At 38.6% G+C, this 13,654-nt stretch overlaps 1 protein-coding gene across 1 annotated transcript; it reads right to left on the bottom strand.

Moving 5' to 3' along the window:
• Positions 1–6,600: 6,600 nt before the first annotated feature.
• Positions 6,601–12,964, bottom strand: LOC306960518 (uncharacterized protein; the record flags this gene model as incomplete). The annotated part of the gene is made up of 2 exons (XM_079552948.1): positions 6,601–7,517; positions 12,553–12,964. 2 exons carry the CDS (start codon positions 12,962–12,964, stop codon positions 6,601–6,603), a joined length of 1,329 nt encoding a protein of 442 aa, XP_079409074.1.
• Positions 12,965–13,654: the final 690 nt, after the last annotated feature.

Raw genomic sequence — 13,654 nt, 5'->3', positions numbered from 1 at the left:
GGCACAGGTGACTGACCAAATCGTGCTTCCGCGCAAACTCCCTCTTACACACCGTGCACGCGTGGGGCTTCTCCCCCCGGTGAACCACCGCCACGTGCCGGGACACGTTGTAGCGCTGCCTGAAGCACGCGCCGCACTCCGGGCAGCTGAAGGGGTTCGCGTCCGTGTGGGTGCGCACGTGCTTGTTGAGGTAGTACGCCTGGGCGAAGGTCTGCCCGCACACCGAGCAGCTGAAGGGTTTCTCCTCGGTGTGGCGCCTCATGTGGATGTCGAAAAGCGACTGGAAGCGGAAGGTTTTGTCGCAGGCCGAGCACCTGAAAGGCTCCTTGCCGTGAGAGGAAACGTGCTTCTGAAAGTACGGCCCGGGCTTGAACTCCCGCCCACATTCGGGGCATTTCAGCGGCTTCGTCTTCCCGTCACGTTTGTCTCTGGCTTTCGCGCTTCGTGGTTTGGGTTTGTCTTCGGGAGTGGAGGCGATGGAGTCGTTTGGCTGGAGGTTCTGGAGGTCTGAAGGTTCTGAGCTGCAGCCCGGTTTCTCAGCGTCCAGCTCCGGACCGGGGCGGACTTTTCGACGCCTCAATCGGACATCTGGAGGACACAGAGGCGAGAACTCACAACTCTGGGTATCAGTTCCTTGTTATAGGGCTGTGCAATTAATCGAAATTCGATTACGATTTCGATTACAACAGTAAACGATTACAAAATTAGCATAATTAGCATTTTTTTGATGGATTTTTGTCTTTTTTTGATGGATTTTTGTCTTTTTTTGATGGATTTTTGTCTTTTTTTGATGGATTTTTGTCACTTTTTTGCTGGATTTTTGTCATTTTTTTGATGGATTTTTGTCTTTTTTTGATGGATTTTTGTCACTTTTTTGCTGGATTTTTGTCTTTTTTTTGGATGGATTTTTGTCACTTTTTTGCTGGATTTTTGTCATTTTTTTGATGGATTTTTGTCTTTTTTTGATGGATTTTTGTCTTTTTTTGCTGGATTTTTGTCTTTTTTTGATGGATTTTTGTCTTTTTTTGATGGATTTTTGTCATTTTTTTGATGGATTTTTGTCTTTTTTTGATGGATTTTTGTCATTTTTTTGCTGGATTTTTGTCTTTTTTTGATGGATTTTTGTCTTTTTTTGATGGATTTTTGTCACTTTTTTGATGGATTTTTGTCACTTTTTTGATGGATTTTTGTCTTTTTTTTAATGGATTTTTGTCACTTTTTTGCTGGATTTTTGTCATTTTTTGCTGGATTTTTGTCACTTTTTTGCTGGATTTTTGTCTTTTTTTAGATGGATTTTTGTCACTTTTTTGCTGGATTTTTGTCTTTTTTTGCTGGATTTTTGTCTTTTTTTGCCGGATTTGTGTCTTTTTTTGATGGATTTTTGTCTTTTTTTGCTGGATTTTTGTCTTTTTTTGATGGATTTGTGTCTTTTTTTGATGGATTTTTGTCACTTTTTTGATGGATTTTTCTCTTTTTTGCTGGATTTTTGTCACTTTTTTGCTGGATTTTTGTCTTTTTTTGCTGGATTTTTGTCTTTTTTTGCTGGATTTTTGTCACTTTTTTGCTGGATTTTTGTCACTTTTTTGATGGATTTTTGTCACTTTTTTGATGGATTTTTGTCACTTTTTTGATGGATTTTTGTCTTTTTTTGATGGATTTTTGTCACTTTTTTGCTGGATTTTTGTCACTTTTTGCTGGATTTTTGTCACTTTTTGCTGGATTTTTGTCTTTTTTTGCTGGATTTTTGTCTTTTTTTGCTGGATTTTTGTCTTTTTTTGATGGATTTTTGTCTTTTTTTGCTGGATTTTTGTCTTTTTTTGCTGGATTTTTGTCACTTTTTTGATGGATTTTTGTCACTTTTTTTTGCTGGATTTTTGTCACTTTTTTGATGGATTTTTGTCACTTTTTTGCTGGATTTTTGTCCTTTTTTGCTGGATTTTTGTCACTTTTTGATGGATTTTTGTCTTTTTTTTGATGGATTTTTGTCACTTTTTTGATGGATTTTTGTCTTTTTTGCTGGATTTTTTTAAAGGCAACAAATAATCGTTTGAATAATCGTGATTTCAATTATGACAAAAATAATCGTGATTATTATTTTTTCAATAATCGAGCAGCCCTACCTTGTTATTATTCCTGCTTTGAGTCGGGACATAAGGAGTGTCAGAGAAAATAACAAACGTTTGCGTAGTTTCATGGTAGAATCAACCTCAATTCATAGTTTTCATGTGACATCACCATATTACCCAGCGTTATCACAGGAGCAATATCTAACTGTAGAAAGCTTTTAAAAAATAGGCACGAGGCTTTAAAGTGGTTTAAAACGTGTCTAAAGTTCAATGCTATGCGATGTAAAACTAGCTTGTTCTTATAGATACAGACGGCATCTCTGGAATCGTCCATATATGGTCATGTTTGAAAACGGTTAAGGGGGAAAAACAATTTGTAGAAAAATCTAAACTTTCTCTAATTATTCAAAAACTACTTTAACCCCTTAACTCCCACCTGAACCGAGCACATTTTCTCCAGTTTGGCTTTACCCCAATCCAAAAGCTTCTGGAAAAAAGGTGAGAAAATAGCGACAGAACTGAGACGAAAACAATGATGAAGATGTGACAAAAAAGTGAGAAACTTTGACAAAAAAATAACAAAAAATGGACGAAAAAAAGATGAAAAAGTGGCAAAAATGTCACAAAAAATCACAAAAAATGGACAAAAAAATGACAAAGTGACAGAAAGTGACGAAAAATGACGAAAAATTTGCTAAAAATTGACGAAAAAAATGATGAAAAAATGACAAAAATGTGACAAAAAATTGACCAAAAAAAAGACAGAAAGTGACAAAAAAAGGACGAAAAAATGATGAACAAGTGACAAAAAATTTACTGTTTCACAAAAAAATGACCAAAAAAAGTTACAAAAATTAGTTGAAAACCTCCCCAAAAAATGATGGATAAAAAATCTGACGTGAGGAAAAAGATCCATCTAGATTAGTTTTGTAGATCTTAGCTTTCAAATGAGGCGTTACACTGGCCTACGGGATTTGGGTAAAGCTGAACTGGAGAAAATGCTCTCGGTTCAGGCGGGAGTTAAGAGGTTAAAAACAAACGCTGAATTATGAATATAGTTTCTACTAAATAAAGAAACAAAGACATGGGGAGGAGCAAAGTGGTTCAACAGCCCATAAATACACAAATAACGGAGAATGCTAACGTGATGCTACATGTTAGCAGCGTGCTACATGCTAACGGTTAGCTAGCACTTGCTATGAATGTCGTTTTTTCGCTTCTACAGAACAATGTGCTGTGAGAAAATATCCACATGGGCCCGATTTACACTGGACTTTATTTATGTGATAAATAAGTTGATATTCCACCAGAAAATGGCTAAAAAGAGTGAAAAATTGTGTTTTTCTAAAGATTCTATTTTCCCCCTCGGCGAAGCCACGCCCCCTTCTATGACGAGATGCGTCTGTATCAGCAATGGCGGCCAATGTCGGACCCGAGCGTCGTCGTGAATCTCTGCTACAAGCGGACATTGGCTAAATCTGGTGTTGGTTCAGAATCTGATAATTACTGATAAAAATTGCTTGAATAAAGGTTCTTTATGTTGAATTTTAGCCTGTTTGGACTAGTGTAAGATAAAGATACAAATGCTGATGCTAACGGAACGAGCATAAAACCCTACTTTGAAATCAGACAAATGAACTTTTGCTTTTAAAAAGATTTGTTTTTCACTTGAAATGATACAATAAAATCTGAAGATCTGAGAATATTGACTTGTTCCATTGGCGATAAGATGTTTTATCTGATCTAAGGCCAGACCAAATCTACTCAGACTTTAGACTGAATCTCTTAATTCGAGTAGGTTTCTGTCATTTCTTCCTTAAAATTATTATTATTTTTCCAGTGCACTTTCTACAAATGCCAGAGTTGAACATAATATGACCTAATTGGGTGTATTGACAGTATTTCTCCCATTTAACCCTAAAAATGCTAAAGTACTTTCTGATTTGTGTGATAATGTTTCTCAAAATCATCTTGAGGGCCAGAGGTTCTGAGCCTGACGTTGCCTGTTTTAGAAAGACAGTCGGTATAACAAGAAAGCTTTGTTGGTTCTGACTTGAAAAAAATAACTTAACTAATTAATTGCTCAGACTGCTGCATGATCAAATGTAAATAATTAAGAGAGATTCGAAGACTTTCTGAATGGCAGAATTCCAATAAGATTCAAATCAATGTCAATGAAAACTATGAATTTCCAACGAATTGTTTGACACCAGTAAAATCCTCAAAGGGTTTGGAAAACACCAGAGCAAAAGGAGGCAGAAAATCATGGGGAAAGAGTCCAGGTCGGCCCCGTCACCCGCAGCTGGGATGTTAGTAGGGTTTGGAGCCAATATTGTCACATCCATTTTTGATTGATACAGCTGTGGTAAGGTCAGTGCTAGATCGTCTGCTCCGGAGGGACGGTCTGCTGTGAGTGTGTATAGATCTATGAGTTGGTTTGTCTAAAAATACAAATAATCCTAATCCTTAAGGTTAACCCCTTAACTCCCACCTGAACCGAGCACATTTTCTCCAGTTTGGCTTTACCCCAATCCAAAAGCTTCTGGAAAAAAGTGATGGAAAAAAAAAACAATGATGGAAATGTGACAAAAAAAGTGGGAAAACATTGACAAAAAAGTGACGAAAAATGTATGAAAAATTGACGAAAAAATTACAAAAATGTGACAAAAAAGTGACAAAAAAAATTAGGAAAAAGTGGCAAAAATGTCACAAAAATGTCACAAGAAATTGACGAAAAATTGACAAAAAATTGACGAAAAATTGACGAAAAAATTACAAAAATGTGACAAAAAAGTGACAAAAAATGTGATAAAAAATTGACGAAAAAGTGACGAGAAATTTATGAAAAAGTGGCAAAAATGTCACAAGAAATTGACGAAAAATTTACGAATAATTGACGAAAAAATTACAAAAATGAGACAAAAAAGTGACAAAAAATGTGATAAAAAATTACAAAAAAAGTTACAAAAATGAGTTGAATACCCAACAAAAAAATGTTGGGGAAAAAAATCTGATGACGTGAGGAAAAAGATCCTCTCGGTTCAGGCGGGAGTTAAGAGGTTAACCATTTCCCTGGCCCCAACCTTAATTCGTGTCATGACAGACTGTCCCTCCGGAGCATACGATCTAGCACTAACCCTGTGGTAACTGATACAGCTGTGGTAACTGATACAGCTGTGGTAACTGATACAGCTGTGGTAACTGACCCCTGGATGGCGCTAAACTCGCCAATATAATCACAAAACCTTCTGTACCAGAATCGTGTTTCTTTCCCGATGCCACGGACGTATCGTTCAACAGAACCGAGCCCGACTTTGAATCAGTAATATTCCAGAACTGTTTCCAACCTGTAGCTTCTCTTCTCTTTTCTAAGGACGTCCTGCAGAATCCTGATGGGTCAAATTTGAGCTCCACCATTTTGGCGAAACAGTTTGTATATCAAGCCACTTTAACCCCTTAACCCCCACCTGAACCGAGCACATTTTCTCCAGTTTGGCTTTACCCCAATCCAAAAGCTTCTGGAAAAAAGGTGAGAAAATAGCGACAGAACTGAGACGAAAACAATGATGGAAATGTGACAAAAAAGTGAGAAAAAATGCCCAAAAAATGATTTAAAAAATGACGGAAAAAATAACAAAAAAATGACGAAAAATGACAAAAAAAAACAAAAATGTGAAACAAAATGCCCCAAAAATGATTTAAAAAATGACGAAAAAATAACAAAAAATGCCAAAAAATTGATTAAAAAAATGACAAAAAAAGTTACAAAAATGAGCTGAATACCCAATAAAAAAATGACGAAAAAATAACAAAAAAATGACAAATGACAAAAAAATTGATTTAAAAAAATGACTAAAAAATGTGACAAAAAAAACCAAAAATGTGATAAAAATGTGAAAAAATTACAAAAATGTGACAAAAAAATTGATTAAAAAAATGACAAAAATGTGACAAAAATGACAAAAAAGTTACAAAAATGAGTTGAATACACAATAAAAAAATGACGAAAAAATAACAAAAAAATGACAAAAATGTGACAAAAAATTGATTTAAAAAAATGACTAAAAAATGTGACAAAAAAAACAAAAATGTGATAAAAATGTGACAAAAATGTGACAAAAAATGCCCAAAAAATGATTTAAAAAATGACAAAAATGTGACAAAAAATGACAAAAATTGGATTTAAAAAAATGACTAAAAATGTGACAAAAAAAAACAAAAATGTGATAAAAAAAATGACAATTCGTCAATTACAACAATGAGTTGAACACCCAATAAAAAAATGATGGAAAAAAATAATCAGATGACGTGAGGAAAAAGATCCTCTCGGTTCAGGCGGGAGTTAAGAGGTTAATGGATGTCTTTTCCCTGTGTGTCATAAACACATGGAACAAGATCTGCAGAAATGTAAGAAGATGCTGCTCTACAAAGTCAAATCTAGCGTGCTTATTACACTAGATCTCTGCTGTAGCTTATGCTTGGAGAAAAAAGTGGAAGAATTGTCCATAAAAGCAGCACCGATTCCTTGACCTTTTCACTGTTTCTCCACGCCTACGTGAGTTTTCATTATGTGCTGCTTGAGCGAGGCCTTGACGCGAAAGCCTTTGGCGCAGAACGCACAGACAAACGGCTTCTCCCCCGTGTGCGTCCTCATGTGGATGATCAAGTCGCTTTTCTGGGCGAACGCTTTCTGACAGATCAAACAGCTGTGGGGCTTCTCCCGCCTGTGAACGGCCGAAATGTGGCGGTGCATGTTGTGCTGCTGCTTGAGCCTCAGGCCGCACTCCGGACAGCTGAAGGACTTCTCCTCCGAGTGCGTCTGCATGTGGCGCTTCAGGAGAGCCCTCTGACTGAACTCTTTGCTGCAGATCAAACACCTGACGGGCTTCCTCGGGTGAGCTTCCTGATCAAAACCTCTACCGCAAGCCGAGCCCCTGAACGCTCTATCGTCTGCCTCCGTGGGAGAAATTGGGAGATTGAAAAGCCCCTGGTTTTGCAGGTCAATCATTGTGTTAGTGTTGCCAGAAAAGCCGGCGAAAGACAGAAGCGTGTTTTCATCGTCTATACCTGTGTTCGAGTCCTCTATGAGAACCAGATCAGGGTCGTGTTCGCTACTTTTGGACTTTCTCTTTGTCGCGGGCTCCCAGTCGTCCGAATCGTCCGTTTCTGAGCTGCTGTAATGTCGCTCATTGTTGTCCGAATGTAAATCCGAGCTGCAGCCGGGCTCTTCTCCCGAACACAGCTCTCCAACAGGCTCCTCTCTGTGCTCCTCCACTTGCTCTCGTTGAAGGAAAGTGGATTTATCGGTATTTTCTTCAGACTTCACGGGGAGATCGGACACCGTGAGCTCCACAGGTGGGTCTATCTCTTTTTTGACCAAAGGTTTTTGCTCCTCTACGATGGGTTCGGGACTCGGGTGGACGTCTGGAGGCACTGAAAGAGGCTGGATAACTGTAAGTGAGGACACAGAGACAAACATTACGGTCATGGGATTCCATTTAAAAAACATTTGAAGTCACACTGAAGGTTATAAGAGCCAAACGTGAGGCTTAACCTCTTAACCCCCGCCTGAACCGAGCAGATTTACTCACGTTTGGTGTTAATCTAATAAGAACTTCTCGGAAAAATAGTGACAAAACCTAGATGAAAATGAACCGACAATAAGATGATGAAAAAGTGACAAATTGTGACAAAAAATAACAAAAAATTGATTAAAAATGACGAACAAATGTGACAAAAAATAACAAAAATGTGACAAAAAATGCCAAAAAAATGATTAAAAAAATGACAAAAAAATGTGACAAAAAATAACAAAAATGTGACAAAAAATAACAAAAAATTGATTAAAAAAATTACGAAAAAATGACAAAAATGTGATAAAAATGTGAAAAAATGACAAAAATGTGACAAAAAAATGTGACAAAAAAATGTGACAAAAAATAACAAATTGATTAAAAAAATGACGAAAAAATGACAAAAATGTGACAAAAAATGCCCAAAAAGGCCACAAAAGAAAAGCAACAAAATAAGAGACAAAAACGAGAATGAAAACGCAACAAAAAAGTGTCAACAACACAGCAATAACGCAAGGAAAAAGGTCCACTTAGATCATATTTTACAGGTCTTAGCTTTGAGGAACTGGCCTATAGGCTGTTAGAAACGTTCAGATTTGGGTAAAGCTGAACTGGAGAAAATGTGCTCGGTTAGGGTGGAGGTTAAGAGGTTAAAGTCTACTGTTGCACATCGGATATCTGAGCCAATACCAGCAAAAATACAATATTGGATTATTTTTAATACGCATAACTCAGACAAATTTATCTGATCAAAACAACTTGTGCATAACTAATGTTACATCAGTTATTCTTCAATAGAATTTCATAAAACACAACAAACCCTTGGCCACTTCACACTTGGATTTTATTTCATCTCTCGGTTTTGATTAGTTGACGCTAGCGTTAGCATGTTGCCGCTAGCTCTAGATACTGTTGCTAGCTGCAGCATTTTGCACAGCGATCAATACTAAGGGGATAAACACTAACTCTGCAGTTCTAAGCTTCACACTGTGATATACAGCATTCCCATATTCATTTAGATTTATCTGGTGAAAGTTGTGTTTTTGAAGCGGTGAGAGCCAGAATCGGTTCAGTCGGGTTTTGATGTTGGTGCTGATCCATTTTTTCTTCTCAAAGATGTGACAAAAATGTGACAAAAAGTGACAAAAATTCAACAAAAATGTGACAAAAATGCAACAAAAAAGTGACAAAAATTCAACAAAAATGTGACAAAAATTCAACAAAAATTCAACCAAAAATTGAAAAAAAAATCAACAAAAATGTGACAAAAATGTGACAAAAATTCAACAAAGATGTGACAAAAATTCAACAAAAATGTGACAAAAATGCAACAAAAATGCAACAAAAATGTGACAAAAATTCAACAAAAATGTGACAAAAATGTGACAAAAATGCAACAAAAATGTGACAAAAATTCAACAAAAATGTGACAAAAATTCAACAAAAATGTGACAAAAATTCAACAAAAATGTGACAAAAATGTGACAAAAATTCAACAAAAATGTGACAAAAATTCAACAAAAATGTGACAAAAATTCAACAAAAATGTGACAAAAATTCAACAAAAATTCAACAAAAATGTGAAAAAAATGTGACAAAAATGTGACAAAAATGTAACAAAAATGTAACAAAAACTCAACCAAAAAATTACAAAAATTCAACAAAAAAGTGACAAAAACTCAACCAAAAAATTACAAAAATTCAACAAAAATGTGACAAAAATGTAACAAAAATGTAACAAAAACTCAACCAAAAAATTACAAAAATTCAACAAAAATGTGACAAAAACTCAACCAAAAAGTGACAAAAACGGAAAGTTGTGTTTTTGAAGCGGTGAGAGCCAGAATCGGTTCAGTCGGGTTCTCATGTTGGTGCTGATCCATTTTTCTCCTCACATGACCTTGTGTGTTCCTCCCAAACTGTTCAACTTTTGTGAAAGAGCTCTTGGATGCTCCACAGCACTACTGGCAGAATATACCGTGGACTGTTGGACCCAGAGTTGAATAGTTTGGTAGGAACACACGACGTCATGTGTGGAGGATAAATGGAACAACACTGCCATCAGAACCCTGTCCCCACCGTGAAGCCTGGACCAGGAGCATCAGGGTGCGGGGCAGTTTTGTTTCCTCAGGGCCTGGACAACCTGATGTCATCAATAGAAAAATGCATTCACAAGTTTATCAAGATATTCAGCAGAAAAACCTTGAGACATTCACAACAGCGTGGAATAAGTAAGTGAACCCCTGTAATAAACATCTGGCTGACTCCTCTTCTGCAGCAACAACTTTGAATCTGGGACCATTCCTCTTTACAAAACTGTAGATTCAGGCGGTGCACTCACTTATTCCTGCCTGTCCTGTGAATGTTTACGTGTCATGGCCAATAAAAATATGATAAAACGTAAATGTTTGGGTGGTATTAGTTTAAGCAGACACCGTTTAATCATTCTTGTGATTTTAATAAAGATCAGACCACATTTCACATCATTTCGTACACAAGGCAACTCAATGTCCCACTGTACATAGTCTGCCTAAGTTCCATTCTTGGTGTAATTTTGAGCCCTTACGAGTTATTTGCACCACCTGCCACTACGCACCGATACATGTTCTTCCCAGTGGGTGCCCAGTCAAATAGAAAAAGAGATGGGGTCAGAATTGATCTTACAACCCAGTGGTTCTGAGCCTGATCTGCCCATGGAGCTGAACAAGCCGAATGTACATGAATGTTTGGAACCGCCCTGAGCTCGTGTGTTCACAGGAAATGGAGTAGCAGCTTTACGGGTTAGGCTATATTGAATCATTTTGTAATTTGGGGAAATTCACATGGGTGCCCAAAGTTTTGCCTGGGTGCACCGGCCCGGCAGCCCCCACAGGGTCGGCCCCCATGTTTGTGTTTACTATTCCTTTATACAAACGGCCCAGGAGCAGGTCCAGGTGCGAGTGTGGGGGCGCTCTACTTTGGACCGCAGCAACGCAGCATTTGTAAGTGAATAAACAATGTCAAGCATTTATACATGCGTTTCCAATGACATCACGCAGCAGCTCTGTCTGTGGAGCTACAGCAGGATTTACTAAAGATCTGCTTCACTCTGAAGACTGAATGAACGCATCAAAGAGGAAACAGAAAACCTTTCTCTGTGATTTTTACAGTTTGTCATGTCAACAGAGTCTCTGTTAGTGTTTAAGCTGCTCAAGACGTTAGCATGCTACCGGTTAGCAACTGTCAATGGCTTCAACACGAGAGCACAGCTCAGCTCTGACCTCGGTCACATGTTGTATCTAAGGATAGTTGATTGTAGTTTGGTTCAGGGCAGGGCTGCAACTAACAATTATTTTGGTAATCGATTAATCGACCGATTATTTTTACGATTAATCGATTAATCGCTTGGCTGTGAAAGGTGCATGGAAATGATATTTTTGTATCACATAAGCTAAAGTGGCGCCGCTTAAGGACATGTTGACGGAGTAAATTTAAAGTAAACGTTTGTAGGAGACTCTTTGTGCTAATTCTGCTTCTGATTGGACGAGACAAAGACAGATATTTATGAAATTTACAATGTGCAAAACACTGCAGACCCTCACTTTAAAAACAAAGTAGGTTTTCATCCAAAATACATAATTGTCATGTCTCTTTTGCTCTATTTTAGTCTGTGTTTACTAGAAAACGATTTATTCGATTACTGGAATATTTGAAAACTATTTTAGTAATCGAGTAGAAAAAGTATTTAATAATGACTTACACCGTGTATATACACGGTGTAAGTCATTATTAAATACTTTTTTCTGGGAGCTACCTAGTTGTGCGGACTTTTTTTCTTTTTCAGCTCTATAGTCTACTTTGGTCCTGCACACTATTCAGATTGGATGTGCGTGTTTTTCTTTTTTAACGCTAGTTCAGGGCTTTCTCTTGGAAAGGTCAGAGCTGAGCAGTTGAAGCTACATGCTAACCAGTAGCATGCTAACGTCTTGAGCAGCATAAACATGCGTCTCTGGGGCCGTGTTTTAACTGTTTTCTTCTTGAGCAATGATTACGAGAACATAAAACTGCCACTGCCAATCAGTTTTTCATTTATATCCTGAGTATATATCTCTACTCAGACATGCTACATGTTGTAGTGCTGCATAATTCTACTTCGTAAGTCACATGACTTAAAGGCATGTATAGAGTTGTGGCTGGTTTTCCACATGTCAGAACTGGAAGATGACTTTGCAGTTTAGGGGTTAAGTAAGTATATAATCACTCAAGTAGCTCACTGACATTTTTATTTTGTAAAAGTCGCTTATGGTTGGAGTCCCCTGTTCACGAACATTAAAAAGTGGAAGAATTGTCCATAAAAGCAGCAAATATCTCACAACTTCTCACGGTGAAAGCACTGACTTCTTCATCTTCTCACTGGCTTGCGTGAGTTTTCTGAATGTGTTTGTTGAGCGAGGCCCTGACGCGAAAGCCTTTGGCGCAGAACGCACAGACAAACGGCTTCTCCCCCGTGTGCGTCCTCATGTGGATGATGAAGTCGCTTTTCTGGGCGAACGCTTTCTGACAGATCAAACAGTTGTGGGGCTTCTCCCGCCTGTGAACGGCCGAAATGTGGCGGTGCATGTTGTGCTGCTGCTTGAGCCTCAGGCCGCACTCCGGACAGCTGAAGGACTTCTCCTCCGAGTGCGTCTGCATGTGGCGCTTCAGGTGAGCCCTCTGACTGAACTCTTTGCTGCAGATCAAACACCTGACGGGCTTCCTCGGGTGAGCTTCCTGATCAAAACCTCTACCGCAAGCCGAGCCCCTGAACGCTCTATCGTCGGCTTCCGTGGGAGAAATTGGGAGACTGAAAAGCCCCTGGTTTTGCAGGTCAATCATTGTGTTAGTGTTGCCAGAAAAGCCGGCGAAAGACAGAAGCGTGTTTTCATCGTCTATACCTGTGTTCGAGTCCTCTATGAGAACCAGATCAGGGTCGTGTTCGCTACTTTTGGACTTTCTCTTCGTCGCGGGCTCCCAGTCGTCCGAATCGTCCGTTTCTGAGCTGCTGTAATGTCGCTCATTGTTGTCCGAATGTAAATCCGAGCTGCAGCCGGGCTCTTCTCCTGAACACAGCTCTCCGACAGGCTCCTCTCTGTGCTCCTCCACTTGCTCTCGTTGAAGGAAAGTGGATTTATCGGCATTTTCTTCAGACTTCACGGGGAGATCGGACACGGTGAGCTCCACAGGTGGGTCTAGCTCTTTTTTGACCAGAGGTTTTTGCTCCTCTACGATGGGTTCGGGACTCGGGTGGACGTCTGGAGGCACTGAAAGAGGCTGGATAACTGTAAGTGAGGACACAGAGACAAACATTACGGTCATGGGATTCCATTTACAAAACATTTGAAGTCACACTGAAGGCTACAAGGGCCAAACGTGAGGCTTAACCTCTTAACCCCCACCTGAACCGAGCAGATTTACTCACGTTTGGTATGACTCTAATAAGAACTTCTCGGAAAAATAGTGACAAAACCTAGATGAAAATGAACCGACAATAAGATGATGAAAAAGTGACAAACATGTGATTAATGCGACACAAAAGCAACAAAAACAAGGATGAAAATGCAGGAAAAAAAGACACAAAAGTGAGGATGAAAACACACCGAAAAGGGCAACAAAAAAGCAACAAAATAAGAGACAAAAATGAGAATGAAAACGCAACAAAAAAGTGTCAACAACACAGCAATAACGCAAGGAAAAAGGTCCACGTAGATCATATTTTACAGGTCTTAGCTTTCATATGAGGAACTGGCCTATAGGCTGTTAGAAACGTTCAGATTTGGGTAAAGCTGAAGTGGAGAAAATGTGCTCGGTTAGGGTGGAGGTTAAAATCTATTGTTGCACATCGGATATCGGAGCCAATACCAGCAAAAATACAATATCGGATTATTTTTAAAACGCTAAACCAGGGGCGTAGCACCAAATTCTGGGCCCTCGGTACAAACTATCTTTTTGGACCCCCCTCATGTTTCTTGTTCTTTAACCACATAACAGTGGTTTGAC

Source organism: Gobius niger, assembly GCF_951799975.1.
Source record: "Gobius niger genome assembly, chromosome: 3".
Taxonomy (NCBI): Eukaryota; Metazoa; Chordata; class Actinopteri; order Gobiiformes; family Gobiidae; genus Gobius; species Gobius niger.
This window is presented reverse-complemented; position numbering and strand designations above follow the sequence as displayed.